Here is a 19,171-nt window from a genome sequence, read left to right as displayed (position 1 = left end):
GTCATCTCGATGCTTAAAATCACGGTCGCCAATTTTCTGAAGCTTTGTCTAAAATCACGGGAAACGTTTTCTCCTCCTACAGAAATGTTAGTACAGTTTGCGACGGATCAAAATAATGTCGCCTGAGCTTCCTGTCACTAAAGCTGAGGAAATCGCATTTCTAAATTGTGACGATCGACATTTGCATCTGGTCTGCTCTAAGCACCAAGATGGCGGCGCCCACTAGCAGATTGGGACACGGAGTGTCCCCGTTCGGTGCATTCCACGCAATCAAGATTGTAGTTCTCAAAAGATAAGAAGGGGCGGCTCTGAGCTTGCGCTGTGAACTCTGTGCTCAAACATGTCGCCAAGTGAATACCACCTATAGGCAATCTTGCTAACGCCATCTTGACGCGACTGAAGCGCCACGTGTCACCCTTCCACTGACCTAGCAATCGCTCGTTTGTGCTATTTCTTTCTAGGTGCCGAATGAACGTGTCTATGTGCGTAATGGCAAGCTGCTCAAAGCCACCGCTTCGCCGCCTGCCTCGGCATGCCGAATGTCGGGCAAGCGTGCCTGCGGGTTCCCAGCGGACCGCAGTTCCATACACTTACGCGGTGTCCATTGTGCTGGCTCCCCGCCTCGGCGTCCTTTAATTACCGCAGCCGCGCACAAAGCGCCGACGCATAACCAACCGAAACCGGGTTTTTTCGACGGGGGCCTCAACCCTACAATTTACACTCTCTAGAATTCACAGCTTGAGAGAAAGAAAAAAGAAAAACGTTACGGTTTCATTTTGAATCCAAATCTTTTCAGTGGGGCTCGCTCCCGGAGCGGCGTCCGAACCATAGGGAGAAACGAAAGTCATAAAAGAAGGAACGACGCGGTGCCGACTGAGAAATCCGGACATATTCTCCCACCGCTTTAACAATACGCGAGGCGAAATAAAAAAAAAAAAAAGAAGAAAAGAAGAAGAAGGAACTAGAGCTGATAATTATGTTAAAAGCAAAATAAAGAAAGGCCTTTTCCAAAGAGCGCTTCTCAAACTTTATTGAGACCAGTGTGGAACCCCAAATTTAGCGGAGACCAGTTAAGGCCGAAGCCTGTGAATGGGCAAACCTAACCAAGCGTTCGGTGTACGCGTGACGCTGCCTAAGTTGGTGTGCATATACGTTTATACAGCCGGAAGTTAGCCTGCCTTAGTGGCCGTCTGGTGCTTAAGCTGTAGGTGAGCAATTTAGCCACTGTGGTACAACCGCCAGACTGGGGTCTTTAACGTGCACCACGCAGTAGTGATACACGACGGCATGCCGGTAAGATGACCATCCAGATCAAAACGGGCAGGGGTGGGGATTTAACCCAGAATCCTTGTGGTCTGCAGCGCGAGCTTTCACTCTACGCGCTCCGAGCTGGTGTGCGCTAAAGTCACTGGATAATAAGAAAGTATCGCCAATTGTCTTTTTTGCCTGGTACCAGAACACACAAAAAAAATACTAACGTACACACGAGCAAAACCTCGCAATGCGATTGGCTAATCGGTCTCCGTAGCTAGGGCACTCGCCATCTCGGACCCCTCTAATCTTCGAAGCTTCAAGAGGGTCGTTCTAATCCAGTCGCACCAAGATCACGATGGAGCACCATCGTACTGAAGGCATTCCTCGCCAATATAAGCGTCTTTGGCACTGTGCATGCAATAAACGTATCAATCATGCTCGTATCCACTGATCTTTTACAATCATACTGTTTTCCTTGCGTAGTTCAAAAGAGGCATATTATTTTTCAATGCCTCCAAGCACCGACACCGCATGTCGTGGTGGTACGAAGCTGCATGTACGCTTGTTTCGCCGGTGTGTGGATAGCGAAATATCTTTATACAAGCAACGTCTCTTTAAAGCTACCTGTCACCAAAGAATTTAAATTGGCTCCCCAAGAATGAAGAGGTCAAGGAGAAATCGTTAATTTTAAGGGCGAAATACGAGGAGCTTGGCGCTACCTTCCCACGATCCAGTTACTTTAGTGTGCGCTAGCCCCAAAAAGGAGAAGGGAGTACTCTGGGGGATGGCGGAATTACAGCCGTGCGTGGAACAGTTCCTAACAGCGTCACCCCATCAAGCACATCTTCAACCTCAGCAAACGCCACTAAGGCGACGTTAAAGAGTAACTGCCCTCATGCTCCGGCTGTCATTGTGCGTCGTGTTTCTCAACCCTCTTTCGCCCTCTTTCCCTATTTTCTTTTTAGATTCTCCCCCCCCCCCTCCTTTGTTGTTTGAATCCGCTAATGTACTGGAGACTGGTCAATTTAACTAGCTGCGTTCTCATTCTTTGTTACGGCAAATACCACTTGAAACTTAAAAACGAAAAAGCAAAAAAAAAAACAAAAAAAAATACACAAAAAAAAACAATTTTATTTTCCTTTTTTTAATCAACAAATTGGGCTGAGATTGTTCTTCACAAGACGTGCCCTATAAGCCCTCGTATCCACATTTCTAGAGACAAAACAATTTTATCTCCCAATATTCTTTTTTTAAACTATAGTTTATTCGAAGGTGGTACGGATGCGTCGGACATGCGCCAAAAGGATAACTTTTAAGACACCCTCAGTTTGTAACCCGAACAGCTTAATAGGCGCTTTTACGCAACGAACCTCTAGAGACAGAGGTGAGCGTAAACCGATTTCTTGACACAGAATCTTTCAATGATTGTTTTTTAAAAGATAGAAAAAGAACAAAATAAACGCGCACTCTTTGTGCAAAATGTGCACACTTCCGCCGTTCGAAATGCCAGTCAGAGGATGGTTGAAGCAATGTACCAGTCATGTGGGTGTCTTAGGTTTTCGTATTGAGGAGTAATACAATCAAACAAGTATGCTTTTTTAATTTTTTATGGAATGCATTTATTCTTGCATTCCGATTCCACTTAAACAAATAAGAATAAACTTAAAAAAAGGGAAATTTTTTCTACAAAAGTTTGTTTAAACGAACGTCTGATCATGTTGCGACGCGACGATTTTATAAGGAACCAGGGTTTCTTGTCTCCCAAGCTTCTTCCTGGTCTGACGAACGCAGGATCAAAAACCCGAGGCTTGGTTCCGATCTCTCAGCGTAGAGACTCCAATTTTATCGAATTAAGTTCGATGTGAAGTCGACCTTAAAGGGATTGTCCGGTCGAAACCGGAAGTACTTAAGTTCTTGCGCTCGTTACGTCGAGGGAGCCTTCATGTAGACAAACGTCATTTTTATTTTGATATATGATCTACCGTTATTATATAAACCTTTCATGAGCCTATGTACGAAACTGCACCCCGAATTTCGCCAGTGTCGATGGCTGACATCCGTAGGTGCTGCGCGACGTCACAAAACGCAAAGGTTTGTCGGATGGTCGTGATAACAAGCGTTGGTCGATGGATTTCTTGTATTTTGTTTCGAATTACATAGTCTCCTAGACAGTACCCTACTGAAATATGGTTCTTTTAATGCAAGCACGTGCAAAAAAAGTCGCGCCTTTTAGCAGGATATTACTCGCAGACAGCCATAAGCTTCAAGCAAACGTGTGCCGTTTCGCCCAAACACAACTACGACGGACGCCCATCGAACTAGGGGCGCTTGCAAAGCAAAGGATGCAGATTTCGCCTCTGAAACGGCACTTAGGTACACGAAGCGGCATCTGGGTACAGATGTCGGCGGATCCACTGGATCGGTGATGAGGCTGTGGGTCATTCCCTCAGAGGCGATGTCCGCGGGTCGAAGGCAAACGGCGAACCGTTCAAATGCATGTCGTCGCTTGACTTGGACGAGCTTGGTGAATCGTAGTCACGCTCCATTTTCGCACGCGGGTCAAACAGAATCGGGCTGCACGCGTGCTAAATTCAACTTCAGGTATCGTTTCGTGATGGCCTAGCTCTTGGTTTCGGTTTCGGCTCTTGTTTCTCCACGCCACGTTGTATGCTACATTTAATTAGTCGCAGTTTGATGAGACCATTCGTGTTCCCTTAGTTTTAAAGTATAATAACGGAATCTTTTCCGTAAATATTTTTTATTCCAGTGTACTAAAAACGTTTTCTGCACGAAGTGTGTTTGTCTGCATTTTTAACGGCCGCTCGGTTCCTGTCGTTTCCATAAGCGTTCGTGTCCTTCACATTCATTAAACAATAGTAGATTCATTCCAAATCTCTGGAGTTTCACATTTCGACGATAAGTTCGCGGCATCAGGATGATTTTGCGTCGGGAGTCACTGGCGGCATCGCGCGGTCGGTATACCGGTCACATCGAAGACGAAGGCCTGACGATAGCGTCTTGGCCAAGACAGTTGTCGACCGTAACTTTGGCGTCAAGTTAAAGCGAGAATCGGCAAAAATGACGATTCTCGGCGTTTTTCCAAGGCCCTTTAGTGGGCGTCCACAGATACCAGCGGATAAAGCATGCAGTATTATGCTCAGCTACGGGCATGCGAGTACCAACGCACTAAATCCCAGAGCTCTGCCATGCATCGGAGTCGTCAATATGCGTCCAAGAGCAACTGAAGGCGGGGAATATCAAGAGGGCAATACCTTTCCCGTGTCTGTAAGAATATCAACACTGTGGATCCCCACATAGCATCAAAAAGAAACAATTTACGTGAGCCAATATTTGAACACTCATTACAGGGAGCCAAACCTACACGAGCAGGTGCCTAAAACGCTTTCAGAATATTATAATCAAGCAAATTCCTACCCTCGGTTCCGCGTCTACCGCGGGTACGTTATTATCATAAATGACAGGAAATGCAACCTCCGTACCGGCGTTATTGTTAAACATCGCAGACGTTTGAGCAAGAGCTGCGAAAAATGGCACCACGAGCAGAGACGGACGAGGAGTGTCGTCTGCTATCGCCGTCTGCTCTTGTCGTCTGCTTCTGCACGGACGCTGAACTGAGCCCGGAGCCGGTGCAAGATTTTGAGGAACTGGGTCTGAACTCGTTCAGAACTGGGATGAATCGAACGCGCCAGTGCAGCGGTCGTGCAACTTCTTTGAATCGAATGCACCAGTTCCTGCACTGCTGAACTAGTTCAGCCAGTTCAGGCGAATCGAACAGACCTAAATTGACTGATCCGATTTGGGCGAGGAGTGAGTGGACGTAGTTTAATATCGTTGGCACAGCATCACACCTCAGCTTACAAGCCTTCTGTCCGCTTAGAGCTCAGCTCGTAGCTCTCTTCTGTGAGATGATTGCTGCATAAGCGGGATCTCGATCTTGACGGGAACCCAGTCCCTACGCACGACGACGATCCGCTTTGCACTGCGCGTCTCGCGGAAAAGTGTGGAACGTCATGTCTTGGCTCGCATGTGCTGCCCGGTAGTTGTGGCGCCCTACCGCGCAACAAAAATCTCACCCAACCACAAAACAAGTCGAGCACAACAACAAAAACGAAGCACGCTGAGGCGTTCACTCGCAGGCAAACGGCAAACGACGAGACAGAAATGCTCGCTTTGTGTTTTGTGACGTCAGAACTTCAATGTTGCCAACGAAAGCAGAGTTTATGCTAGAATGAGATTGGAGCAGTATAAATTCAATTACTCACGCAAGGGGGCATATACAATTCATATATTGCACATAAGGTGCGTCTCGGGGCAATAACAATGATAGTCAATTGTTTTCTCGAATACAAAATATGACCGGACAATCCCTTTAACTCCGACCGCAAGGCACTCGACGGCTCGAGGGAGCCAAGCGGGAAGCGCCAAAAAATGCATTATCGTGGTGATCGTCGTTTTTAGGTGTTTTCCATCACAGGAGGTTAGAGCAATCAAGCACAGAAAATAGCGCAGGATCACACGCAAATCACTGTGTCTGAATGGTGTAGACGGTGAGAGCGAAAGCACAAAGACGACAAAAGCCATGATGACACACTTTTGGCACTCCCTGATTGGCTCCATAAGAGCGTTGGCTGCGGTGGGGCTTAAAGTGAAACGGAGTATACACTCTCAGATATAAGTTGTGTAGTAGTTACACCCCTTGTTTCATATATAACTCCCCCCAAAACTAGTTGAAGCTCATTGCTATACACTTTTGGCGCTCCTTGACTGGCCCCATGTTAGCGTTGGCTAACACACTCATATACACTGTCATAAATAAGGAGTGTAATAGACCCTTCCCGAAATTGTTTCCGGCAACTGTGAGACGCCTGTTTTGGCGGTCTTGTGAAGTACGACAGGCAACGCTGGTTTGGGGGGGAGCGGCCATTGATATGGCGTCCGTTGTAGTCGCTGGTCCTAGTGCTGCTGCTACCAGCCTCGTATGGACTAAGAGTTTAAGCAAGATCTCGCAGGACTTCAAAACCGACAAGGTTAACGAGTACTACGCCGCCCGGAAAACGAGCGACCGTAACCGGCGGCGTAGTTACAAGTTCGTAACGGAAAGTTACCTTGAGCCATCGTCGCTGGAAACGACATGTCTTAATGGGTGAGTTGACGATTCCACATTAGCGATCGCTGGTCGTTAAGTAGCCTATGGTTATTCTCTTTTAACGCCCGCATATTGCGTACGCAGGAATGCGACCGCCGTCGTTGTGCGCGGGCGGTGCTACCGAAGCCAAAGGAAGACCGGTAAGCCGTACAGCGTGTCGACAACGATCGCTGCGGACGGCTCTATTTCGGAGTGCAGCTGCCAGTGCGCCGCAAAAGAAGGCCTTTGTAACCACGCCTTAGCCCTTCTGAGGCTAATCGTGCTCCTTAAGGGGCAGGGGTACACGGAAGCACCTCCCGAGGTGACGTGCACGGAGCTGCCGCAGCAGTGGCGTCGGCCCCGTGGTTCGCAAATCTGTGCTGCCAGCGTCGCGGAACTGGATTGGAGAAGTGCACGGGAAGGAGGACCTTCAAAAGCACAGGGGTCAAGGCTGTACGACGCCAGAAAACGACCAAGAGACCTGGCAGGCATGCAGCAGGCCATGCATCGCCTGGGAAATGACCTCGGCAACCTCGGGGACTCCCCTTTTGCCAAACACCTGCGGACTGTGCAGGTACTGGGCACAGCGTCGATGTTTGGACAAGTCCCCGAGGGCAGCCCCATCTCCTACCAGCAACCACTCACGCCACACGGGTTTATGGTGCATGTCAGCCCGAACATTGCTCCCTGTGGCAGAGATGCCTCAAGCACTGCACTGCCCAGCTGGCCAGTGCTTTTCCCCCTGTCGGACACTTTCGGGCCTGGTGCACGGAGCCTCAGTGATGCTGAAAGGTCACTTTTTAAGGTATTGTTCTAGCTTGCTTTATCGTCACATACCATATTCAGTGATCAAAGAGTATAATACGGTTCATGCCTTGGTGGGTACTGAAACGAATTAGTACATATGAAATAGAGATATTTCACAATCTAATGGGAAAATTTGCATCAGTGAGTACCTTCAATGAGACCATTAACAATAGCTGAAAGTAAGGGTCATGGTAGTTTTCATGACCTATCCACTTTTCACCAGACAGTCCCTGCACATTCCTAACCGCAAGTTACTGTATGTGTTTTCGTTTCTATTGATTTTATTTTTGTTTTTTAGTGTCAAACAGAAATCCCGCAAATTTCTTTCAAAACCTCGGGTTGTGTACGTAACCACAAAACACAGTGTCACAAAAAAGAAATGGCAGAGAACAAGCTGCCATAGGAGGTGTGAGACAAGATGGTGGCGCCGCTGTGTCTTGGCGGAGCTATCTAACAGGACGGCTGGCTGCAAGAGCGGGTAGCGATTCCATTGCGTACACGGTGAGCGGAACACCGAAATGTCGAAAACGAGGTTTTGCTTCGTGAATTGTGCACATTATTACGAACATTTTTTTGCCCAGAACGAAGGTTTTTAGTTTTTCGTCACATAAAATACTTCAAAGACGGGCAGTACTGCAGAAATGGGGAACAACTGAATCGTGCGTCAGCATTCCTCGGCTCAGCCGCTAGTACTAAAGCCTCTGGATTCCTGTGTAGCTCCCGATTAGTATCCGATGAAGCTGCTTCATGCCAAACAAACAAAAGCCATGTGGCATGCACCAGTGGAGGACCACCTTTTCTTTTGTAAGGGCACCAGGGCCGGCTTGCTAGAACAGCGTCTCAGCTGAGACTGGGTGAAAGAAAGCACTGCCAAAGCCAGCGCACGAGCTGAGCGGAACTCAAGTCCCGTCTCAAGACGCTCGCGCGCCCCAGCCTTTGCAGTGCTTTCCTTCGCCCAGTCTCAGCTGAGACGCTGTTCTAGCAAGCCGGCCCAGGTCACCTCGGTTCCAACCTGCTGACCGGGGACCGCTTGTCTATCGTCTTGCCTCGAGGCCACGAAGGTAGCTATCAAAAAGGCAGGGACTGCTTCTGGTCAGCCCTGGGAAAAGTAACCCAGCACGAGCCTCGAGGAGTAGGGTGGATCTATACCAGAGGGACGTTTATCGAAGCACCCTATCGAGGAGCAGTTTGGACGCCGCCTCCGATCTCTTTTGTAGTCACTGCAGTAGCACATTGACACTAACCATTTTGCAGAAGCGATGAGACTTGAAAACACGGAGCCACTAATTCGCACGCAGGCGAAAAACGTGCAAACTCAAGAAGCTACCTCATCTTTATGTCCAGTTTCTCATACATTACTGCGTCGACAGCGAATGAGAAGTGACCAATTAAAATGGGAACGAAAACTACTTACGGTCAATATTGTAATCACAAGGATCCATGAATTTGTCATGTGGTAACTGTTGAGCTGTCGGATGCACAACCAATTTGTAGAAGCATGTTTCGGCGAACCACTTTGCATCAGACTCACCGAAAACACACAGCGATAAGCAGAGAAGCACGCAGAAAGTCGTGGACAAGCAATCTACTTACGTTATGTTTGTAATCAAGCACTGACTCGCTCCTGAATATGTAGTAGCTGTCGAGCTGTCGCCGGACGCGCAACCAATTTCTAAAAGCATGTTCTGGTAAACCAGCGTGCCGCAAACTCATCATTCAAAAACGGAAACAGATAAACAAAGGAACACGACGGAGTGAAGGGGGCTCCAACTCAATCCAGGAGATGCAGCGCTGAATGCAGATAGGTTTTTGAATGCCAAGGAGATGCTTTGACACACACTGAGGACCTTGAGTGGGAAGACTTGTGCTGCAAGTCGTGGATGGAGCATGTGCATACTACAAGGTGGGAATGGGAGTAACTCGGTGCTCATCCACTCCGCTGGTTTGGCTCCCGCAGTGCAACGCCGATGCAACCATTGGCGGCGAAGCGGCGCGTCCTCTTAGGTGCCACACGCTTCCTATAAATATCTTTTAATCCCCCTTACTACAAATCTCCAATATATCTAATAAACAAAAAAAAAATTCTCCTTGCTTAACTGACCTCCGAATTTCTGCTTGGGTCTAACCATCTCATAGAAATCAAGGAGCACATGGTGTCTTAGCCCCGGTACAGAGGCTCCCGACTACATCCAGCCTTCAGTTGCCCATTATCTTGCCTTTGTCCACTTAGGAGCTGGTTCTCACTCCGGACCAAGCACGCCAGCTTGAGAAGAACAGCCGGCAGCAGTCAAAGAGCGCTACATGGAAGGCTGCTCGCACCAACAGACTCACAGCGTCCACCTTTGGAGCAGTCCTGATTAGAGAATCGTGGACTGATGTCGGGCTTCGGAACCTCACTGAAGAGAAGGACTTGTCTCGAGTCAGGGCAGTCAAGTGAGTGCTTAACTTTTCTATGCAATGTAACTCTTTTAGAAGGTACATTACCCAGATATTTTGGTCTTCCTCAGAGGAGAGTAGCTTGGCTATGCATGCATGCAAAAATTCTCGCATTGAATCAAAGCTTTTATTTGGTTCGTTCAGTAGCAGCTTCCTCGATTCCAAAGGAGCGTCTACTGAGTGATCCAAACGGCAGATGGAGCTCTCAAACGGTGACTCTAGATATCAATGTTGATGTTCGAAGCTATTAAGCTGTACCAGGGCCTGCAAAAACACTGCAACCGGCAGAGTGCAAAACCTACCAACTTGTCGATCAACAGAGCGGAGATTAACACTAACGGTCCTATAGACCAATTCATGTTCACAAACAAACCAAAGCGCCCCTAGCGGATGCCACCAGTGCCGCACATGCGCGGTGGAGTGTGAGCAAGAAGCATGCCGTCCCATAAACAAACCATTTGCTATATAAGGTTGTCGGTGTCGGTGTGAGTCCCCATGCTGTTTCTCAAGCGTTGGAATTGTTGATTCTACGTCTTCCTGGCAATGTCTGACTACTTGACGGCCTCAGTGAAATTACCGAGGCTCATTACACTGCAAAACTTTGCATGAATATTGCGACATGCGGCGATTCATTCTGTGTGGACGCCGCCGACTGTAATGTATGCCTTGGAGTGCCACTTACTTGACCAAGATAGAGCATGCTGCTTTGTCGCCACAAATCATTTGTCCGAATGCCTGCGAAACCGTGACACCGTTCGGCATATCCAACGCTGCGGCGCCTGACAACTGCACGCAGCGGCGCGCAGTTGTCAGCACTTGGAAAAGGCTGTTTGCAACTGACAACCGCTTAGCAGATAGATTAAGAAGGAATACCATAAGCACATACATAGGTTGCATTGACGTCACGTCGCATACTTTTGGCCTCCATGTAAGAGGAGGAGAGGGAAGCTGCTTTTGTAAGAATTTTGAGTGACGGGCTAATCTTCTATAATTTTCTGGGGGGAGAATAGCGACGACTGTGCAAATCCGGGAGGCACAAAAGGGAGCCCTGATAAGAGCGGAGCTTCTTCTTGCCCTCCTCTCTGGTGATCATCGTAGCACCCTTTGAATGACGTCACGTGCAACCAATGTATACAAGCCGCGACTCTGGGCCACCGGCGCGTGCGAAGGGCTCGCGCCGCAACGCACAGTTGTCAGGCGCCGCAGCGTTGCATGTGCGTCAGCTTCGCAAACATTCGGACAAATGATTCGCGGCAGCAAAGCGGCGTGCTGTATGTTGGTCAAGTAAGTGGCACTCGAAGGCATACACTACAGTGCAAGTCAACGAAGCGAGTGCGGGCGGCCAAATCACAGCGCACTCGGCTCTCGCGTCGCGATTGTTGATTCAGAGCTCCGCCTACCCCTATGACATGTGCGCGGGTATTCTTAAACGGCTCGTCTCGACTGCGCGTGGGTCAAATTGAACCAAAATGAACAGCTAACAGCGCGACAGGAATCGGTAGCAACGGCGAGGGACAGCTTCTCTCACAATTCCTCGCGTGCGGGCCGGGGTGCTTGGGGGATTTCGCAAAAGGTCTATTCAGTGCACATTGTTTATTTGCAATGTCAATTCATGTTGTCATGGCAAGCGAAATGACCCGAAGAAAGACGACAGAAGCTGACGGTACCTTGCCGGCTCTCCTTCGTAATCGCTGTCTAGGCTTAAGTGACCCTGTGAAGGCTATCTTCAGCTCTTTAGGCCATCAGGGTAGGCACAAAAAGACATTGTAAAACCTTTGTCACACTTCAATGATTCACAATAAGGCTATGAAGGATCATGTGCAACATTTGACAAATATAAGTCACGTCTAAATAAAAATTGGCCTTGTCATTGCCTCCCCCACTCCTTCCGCATTTGCGACGCGGCAAATGCTTAAAGGAGCAATGCAACAATTTTTGTACTTTGTACAAATACCGCGTAAAACGGATCCCTAACGTTAATGACCTATGAAACACGCGTTCGTTTTTCACCTCACGCAATAGAAGTCCCAGAAAAAAATTTAAGAAAAACGAGCAGCATTCACCCCCTCAACTCGCAGCCAGAACAAGCGGCCACGTGATCTGGAGCCGATTATATGCCGCCAATGTTGATCATAGCCACGCGCTGGGGTTGGCAAAGCGCAGGACACGCGCTGAGTTCCAGACATTGTTATGGCTCGGCTATTGTCGTCGTTGCAGCGATTGGACACGGGTTACAACCCGAATGCTTCTCGAGATAGCAATTGTCACGAGCCCAAGTCGAGTGCCCACGCAATGCTCGGGTCCAATCTATGAGCCGCATTCAAATATCGTCACTTGGGTGTACTGCGATCCCCGAGTTACGTCATCAAATTTTGCAAAGGAGAGATTGAATGAAAATGATCGCTTTTGTCCTTGAAATTACACCGCAACAAAGGCGTTTCTTGGCCAGTTGCGTTGCGTGTGAGTATCCTTGAGTCCCAGGTGTGCCAGTAAGCTCGTGTAGAGAGAACAACATTCCAATTGAATATCGTTGCACAGCTCCTTTAAGCCTAACCGCAATGCGTTGACGAGAAAGGCACTCTCCCACAAGTTCACCTAACCTGATACACCACTGCAGTAAATCGTTGCCGAACTTGTTCATCTCGATTAAACGAGTTGCAGAACACATGCCCTCACTCGTCACGACCACAGTCTGCACGAGAATCCAGTCCGTTCAGTTTCGGCGCCTAGTTATGTTTGGTGTCCGGTTGCCTTTGGCGTCTCGTATGACATTTGGCATTTCATATAGCGTTCGGCATTTGTGCATCTGTCACACTTTCATGCCCTAATAGCCGAGAGGTCAACCTGCGAGCTGGTAGGATCATTTGGCAGTTCCGAAAACAAACAGTAGAATGTAGCCATCAAAGAGAGGATTAGCAGATGATCATAAAATGAAACATAAAGAGCCGTTGAATATTCGTTCCCAAAACAGTCGGAACCCAGACCTGTAATGTTTTGTCCTGCCATCTTCTGTAACAGTGCTGGTCGTGCCCTTTGCCTATAATCTTTTTTTTTTTTAATCTTTTTTCAGGGGAGCAGGGATTGTTTATTTTCTATTCTCTCTCTTGGGAGTGAAGATTCCTGATAACAGCATTTTTGCTGTACTTGTTTATTTCAGGCATGGTATCACCCAGGAGCCCCATGCCGTGATGCACTATGAAAAGACTCTGCGGTCTCGTGGTCACCAGATCCAGACTACCTGCTCTGGCCTCATGGTGAACCCCTCTTCGCCATGGTTGGGAGCGTCCCCAGACAGGCGCGTTTTTGATCCAGCCGAGACACCTCCTCACGGGGTTGTCGAGGTCAAGTGCCCTTACACTATGTGGAACTGTGCCACTCCCGACTCTAAGAGCTTTTTTGTAGTAAAGGATGCCGCAGGTGTGTACAGGCTAAAGCGTGACCATAGCCATTACTACCAGCTATTGGGACAGATGGCCCTTTCTGGCGTTACCTGGGGAGATTTTGTGGTATATTGTCAGAACTTCTTGATCATAGAACGGATTCGATTTTGCCCTTCTAGTTGGATTAAGTGCAAGGAGGTGCTCGACAAGTTTTATTTTGAGACTCTACTACCCTATCAAGTGGGTAGGTCAGACCAGAGAGAACCTCGACCTGGTCAAGAGGGTGCTAGTTAAGTTACAAGAATAACTGACAGAAAGCAAAAAAAGTATGGTGCAGAATAGGCTATGCTTGCTACCGACAGAAGAAGCATTTATTAACGAAACTCGACGGTTGGAGAGCCTTTGGCCATGGCATAACTGTCCATGCAACCGTTGGGGCTTGTCGGCGATTGTTTACACCGCCAGTTGGGTACACGCCTCAACCTGCTTTGGTAATTTTTGGTACCTTTCTTAGTGTATTTCCGAGAACACTGTGTACTGTTGTCGAGACCATGAGGTTTCATTCATTTCGTATCGATTTAAACTACAAAAATATTGGACAGTAACTAAAAAGAATCTAATACAGGATAAGAGATTGTTCCAACTTGCAACATGGGCATTTATTGACAAACTATGACAGTTGCAGAGCCTTTCCTTATTGCATAACTGTCCAATCAACCGTTGGGGCTTGTCGGTGAATGTTTCCATTGCCAGTTGAGTACACGCCTCGACCTGCCTTGGTCATCTTTGCTACCTTTCTTAGTGTTTTTTTCGAGAACATTGTTTGTTTGTTATCGAGATCATGAGCGTTCATTCATTTCGCATCGATTTAGCCTACAAAAATATCGGACAGTAACTAAAAAAAAACTAATAGAGAATAAGAGTGTTCCAACTTGCAACACGGGCATTTAATGACAAGCTACGGCAGTTGCAGAGCCTTTCCCCTTTGCGTAACTGTCAGTGCAGCTGTTAGGCTTGTCGGCGAATGTTTGCACTGCCAGTTGGGTACACGCCTTGACCTGCCTTGGTCATTTTCCTTGCTTAGTTTATTTTCAAGAACACTGTTTGCACTGTTGTCGAGACCATGAGCCTTCATATTGTTTGCTTTGATCTTGTTTGATTTAGGGAACTGTTAGCAGTGTATAACGTAATGTGCACCAGCCCAGCTGTATAAATTTTGTGAATTATTAGCAGTGCAGCCTTTGTAAATAAAGTTATATAGGGAGGTATAAGTCTACCTCATTTTTTTGTTTTGTTTAGTTGAAACTTGAAACGGCAGAGGAATAAAGCATGAAGGCACGCTGTTTCAGTGCATACCTTGCATTCAAATACTGTCTCTTTATTCATGACAAAAGACTATTCACAAAGTGGCAAAGCATTTACCTCACACTGACATTTACTTACTGAGGGTAGACAAATCACTGTAGAAAGAGGAGCTTTTTCTAAGAGAGCCAAATGCTTTAGTCATCGGAGGCTTTCATCAGAGGACTTTGGAAGTTGGTGAGAGCCACGCAAATCGCCCACATTTCGCTGACAACTGGAGCAAGTGAAATCTGAACCGGCCGGTCAAATATGTGGAAATTCTTAATCCTTTGAATTCGTCGTTCCACGTGTATGCGGAGAGAAGCGATCTGTTCTGTCTCCTTTACCTCTTCAGTCGTAAAGTAACCTTTACGAAGGAATGGGGGTATATTCAGTCGAACATTGATTTTTTTCAGCATCTCCTCTATCCTAAAACCCTTATCAGCCATCACTGAGTCGCCGTCATCAAAGGGCAGCTTGAGGAAACCACTTTTTTCTACACATTCCTTGTCTGACATTGAACCAGTGAACAGCTCAGATATGAATGTTACTGTCCCATCGGGAGAAATGCCGATCAACCCCTTAAACGTGTTTGTAGATTTATATGGAGAAAAAGTAGCCGACTGCAGCACGAGCGAGCTGGAGGCTTCACACTTTACCTCGGTTGCATCTAAGATGACCCTTGTCGTTGGGTAGCGATCTTTAAATGCAGGTGGCATTGCGTCATCCACAGCCTCCCTTGGCAGCCACAGGTGCAGCTGACCAAGGTGTAGATACACATAGCTTATCCACGTTATACACACCTTTGACACTGTAGCCTTAGAAACTCGAAAGCGGTAAGCAATATCTCTTTCAAAGAGTCCAAGACGGAGGCGGACGAGTAGCAAAAAGAACTGCTCAGCGGGAGACAAAATCGAGCGCCTTCCGGCTTTTCTGGCTTTGTCACTGTAGGTGGTGGACCAAACTTTTACATTCTCGCCGTCCTCACCTGGGTCTAAGAACCTTAAAAGACGCATGAAGTGATCATGGCTTGGAAGGCCGGTGTAGAAGAGTACATCAGCTGGGCTGTCCTTAAAACAATCGATGCAAAATCTGCGACTTGATTTTGCCTCTAGTGTTTTACACTGTTGTAGCGCAAGCTCAAGCTCTCTTCGGCACTTACACAGGGCATGCTTAGTTTCTTTAAGTTCTGCTTCATGTTTCTCTAAAGAGCTACACTTGGCGAGAGCGGCCTGAAGCTCTGCTTGGGCATGATGCAGGGTGTCTTCAGCTTGTGTTAACTGGTCTTTGCACCTGTTCAGTTGAATCTGCAAGTTTTTGATAACCTGTGCTTGGGATGCAGCCTGTTCCTCCAGCCGTCGTAATTCAGTGATGGGCACCAACTCAACTATGGTGTAATCTGTAGGGAGGTTGGTGGCAAAAGTTTCAGTCCCGTCCATATCGGTGGCGTCGTCGGCCATCGAGGAGTCGCAGGTTGCAACTGAGGCGGCGGTCGTGTTAGTGATGATTTCAGTGCCGTCTTCATTAACGGCGTTGTCAATGTCAGCGGCAGCGTTCACTGTGTTGTCGATCATGTCCCTTGTGTTCTCGTCGGGAGCACTCTTCTCAACGGAGACAGCGTAGCTGGTTTCGTTTTCGTCAGTGTCGACGGCGGCGTTCATTGTGTCATCGACCATCGCGTCCCCTCTGTTTTCGTCGGCAGAACTGCCCTCAACTGCGACATCATAGCTGGTTAGGTTTCCGTCGACGTCGACACTTTCGTTAACGGTCGTAGCACTTGTTTTAGCTTCGCTGGCGACGCCGTCCGCGCTGGTGTAGTCTGTTGCACCTTTTTCCGCTGTGGGAATCTTGGGTGTCGGTGGCATCCTTTGAAGGGGCGCCTTCCTTGGGGGTCTTTTCGCTACGTTAAATGCAAACACGCTTGGCACAGTATCTTGTTTTAGGAACCGATGGCCACAAGCGATATTTGACAGGTAGTCTTTTTCTTGAAAATGTGCTGAACACACCTTCGTGAATTTCGAAATGGTGAAGTGCTTTCCCTCATCTCGTTTGATGGCAATCAACCATTTTCTTCGTAAAACAGGGTTGCTGGGAAAAGCAAAGAAAGACACCTGGAAAACAAAAATGATAACAGATGTTAACTAGGGCTCAGCGGAATGAAGCTCATGTTTCAAAGTAGCGGCGTAGCGCATTTTGAAGTTCTACGCATATACGCGAAACTTTTTCACGAAGCAGTAATCTCGCGTGCCTTATACTTCGTCTCAGCTTAGCATGGACTATTGTTGGCCGCACGTGCTATACTCCGTTTCACCTTATGTTGTACCGCAGCGAAGGCTGGAAGCGCGAGCTCATAGCGTTGACAGCTGCCCTTACTGCACGAGAGCTCGTGCCGCCGAGATCTGCCCCAGAGCAAGGAGCTCGCGCTTACAGCTTTTCCTGCGGTACAACATTAGGTGAAACAGAGCTTAAAAGCGACACGTCGGCGGCTGCGCGAGCGCCCGTGCAACGCAAGCGCCAGTTTAAGGCTACCGTCTCGCGCTAGCACAGCCTCTGGGGTCAGTCCATGCTATAGTTCGTTTCACCTTATCTGCGAGCGAAGCCAAAGCTAAAAGCGCGAGACCAGCGCTTTTTGCGTTTCTCCCCAGCTCGCGCGCTCGAGCAAAGCCTGAACGCACGGAGCTTTCGTGCTCGCGCTTCCAGCTTTGCCTTCGCTGGCACGTAAGGTGCAACGAAGTATAAGATGAGACGATAGACTAATTAGCAAAACAAAACGTCTCACCTTGTTTCCGTGATCATCCCTTACGCCTCTCTGCTTACAGAGGGGCACGCAGCAATGAAGTGGCATCGTACGAGTAGAATCGAGCGGGGGCTACAGCTGCAGGAACACTCGCTGCGCACCCGCTTCCATCTGTCGCCCTATCAATGGCGGTCGGCGGTTGCCAGCGTGTTGCCAGCAGCGCCCGCGCGTTGTTTTGAAATCCTGCCGCTAGATGGCGTGGAATTTGTGGATCGGTCTATACTTACACCCCTTGTTTCATATATAATTCCACCAAAAACTACTATTCGAAGTTCAGCTCACTGACGTGGAACCGACGATACCAACTTTCACACTTGTTATTTCTGAGAGTGTAGGCTTCGGATATAGCGGAGCCTGACCTGCGACTTTCTCCTCGCCGTGTTGTTTTTTCCCGAACGTTCTTTTTTTCTCGTATCCTCCGTCTTTTTTCATCTTTCTTTTTTTTCTTCTTAATCCTACATTATTTTTTTTCTTTTATAAATTTGTAGTCCAGGACAGTAACACTCTTTTACGTGGTCACAACCCCTACCTTTAAAAGTGGAGGCCGGAATGCAACAAAGAAACAAGTAAATTCTTCGTGCACTCAAGAAACATGCTCAACGACGGCATATATACTCACCAAGTCCTTGATTTGGCTGAACTTTCAAAAACAGTTCACACAGGCATCTCAAAAGATATGGCTGTCTTTCTCCGCGCCACTCCGTACTTTCTCCGCTTGTACAGTGAGGGCTCCTGTTGAAGCTCCCGATGCCGACCTTGCCCACCAAAAAGTAAAATATATATATATATATATATATATATATATGTATATATATATACGTCCGAACTGGCGGTCGAGACGATCAGCGGCCATCGCAGCTTCTCTCCCGAAATCTTTTTCTCCCAGAGCGTAGTTTAGCAACCGCGGGTTTGTAAAGCGTTTCTCACCTCCTGTACTCCGTTTTCGATAAATCACAACCTCGATGAGCGCTGTGATCTGATGTGGCCAACCAAACAGCGTCAAAGGCACATCATCGCGGCGCTCGCCGCCTTTGTGCGTTTGTTAACACCGTTTAGAGACCAATCACGCACAAAAAAGAAAATAGCCCAGCATCACGCCGCATCTAATGCAAGTAATGCGGAGCGCAAGTTCGTCTGCTTCTTTTGCGGGGCTTGCGGTAAAGTCAGAACGACGCCGAGCCCTGATCGGTTCTGATTGAAGGATAGTGGATAGTAGGGATGCCGCGAACTCTTTTCGAACCCGAAGGTTCTATGATCGAATCAAGCGGTTCAAAAGGTTCGAAAGATTTCGAATTTTTGAACATTTCATATCGAGAAATTCGACGGAAGTCGAATTTTCGAACTCGTTAAACTAATTAAAAGTTCGACGACTTTCGAAATTGCCAACTTATTGCGCTGGAGAATTCGATGCTTGTCGAACTTTCGAACTTGATAGACTAAAAAGTTCGATGATTTTCGAACTTTCGACCTTCTTGCACTAAAAAAATTCAATCTTTTCGCACTTTCGAACTTTCTACGCTAAGAAATTCTCTAAGTTTTGAATTTTCGAACTTATTAATCTAAAGAATTGGAAAATTGTCCACTTTAGATTCCTGAAAAGTCAAAAGTTCGACGAACTTCGACCTTTAAGAGTAGAAGTTCGAAGTTCGTCGTACTTCGAAAGACCGGCGGGCGGTTTCATTTGGATTCAAGCAGTGAGGTACATTCGTAATTTGTTTTTCGAATTTTTACATGCGGTGCCGCATTCCTTGTGAAAGACAATGCCGTTTATTTCAATCATCTGACAGGCTTGGTTTTAAAGAAATAAATTCCCGAAGGAGCGAGGAAGGACGACGGGTTTTTGACAATTGTCGTTCGTGCCATATTTGAAGCGCGCTATAGCCGAAGCTATTTGTGGTAGATGTGTTAAACTTTTTAAGAACGATCCATATACAGCCTAGGTTAGTGTTGTCTTAAGATATGATTATTGTTGTTCACGACGAGATACGAAGAAATATCCAAACATGTATC

General features: G+C 47.5%; 2 protein-coding genes across 2 annotated transcripts; both read left to right on the top strand.

The window, feature by feature from the left end:
- Positions 1-6,203: 6,203 nt before the first annotated feature.
- On the top strand, positions 6,204-7,217 carry LOC120843929. Its single transcript, XM_040215413.1, has 2 exons — positions 6,204-6,418; positions 6,506-7,217. The coding sequence occupies exons 1-2, from the start codon at positions 6,204-6,206 to the stop codon at positions 7,215-7,217; spliced, it is 927 nt and encodes a 308-aa protein (XP_040071347.1).
- A 1,899-nt stretch (positions 7,218-9,116) lies between these two features.
- Positions 9,117-13,463, top strand: LOC121047500. The gene is made up of 3 exons (XM_040502779.1): positions 9,117-9,122; positions 9,438-9,640; positions 12,801-13,463. The coding sequence occupies exons 1-3, from the start codon at positions 9,117-9,119 to the stop codon at positions 13,315-13,317; spliced, it is 726 nt and encodes a 241-aa protein (XP_040358713.1). The 3' UTR covers positions 13,318-13,463.
- Positions 13,464-19,171: the final 5,708 nt, after the last annotated feature.

This window comes from Ixodes scapularis, unplaced genomic scaffold, assembly GCF_016920785.2.
Source record: "Ixodes scapularis isolate PalLabHiFi unplaced genomic scaffold, ASM1692078v2 PGA_scaffold10__122_contigs__length_95168666, whole genome shotgun sequence".
NCBI lineage: Eukaryota > Metazoa > Arthropoda > Arachnida > Ixodida > Ixodidae > Ixodes > Ixodes scapularis.
Note: the sequence above shows the minus strand (reverse complement) of the source record. Positions and strands in the feature narration are given on the sequence as shown.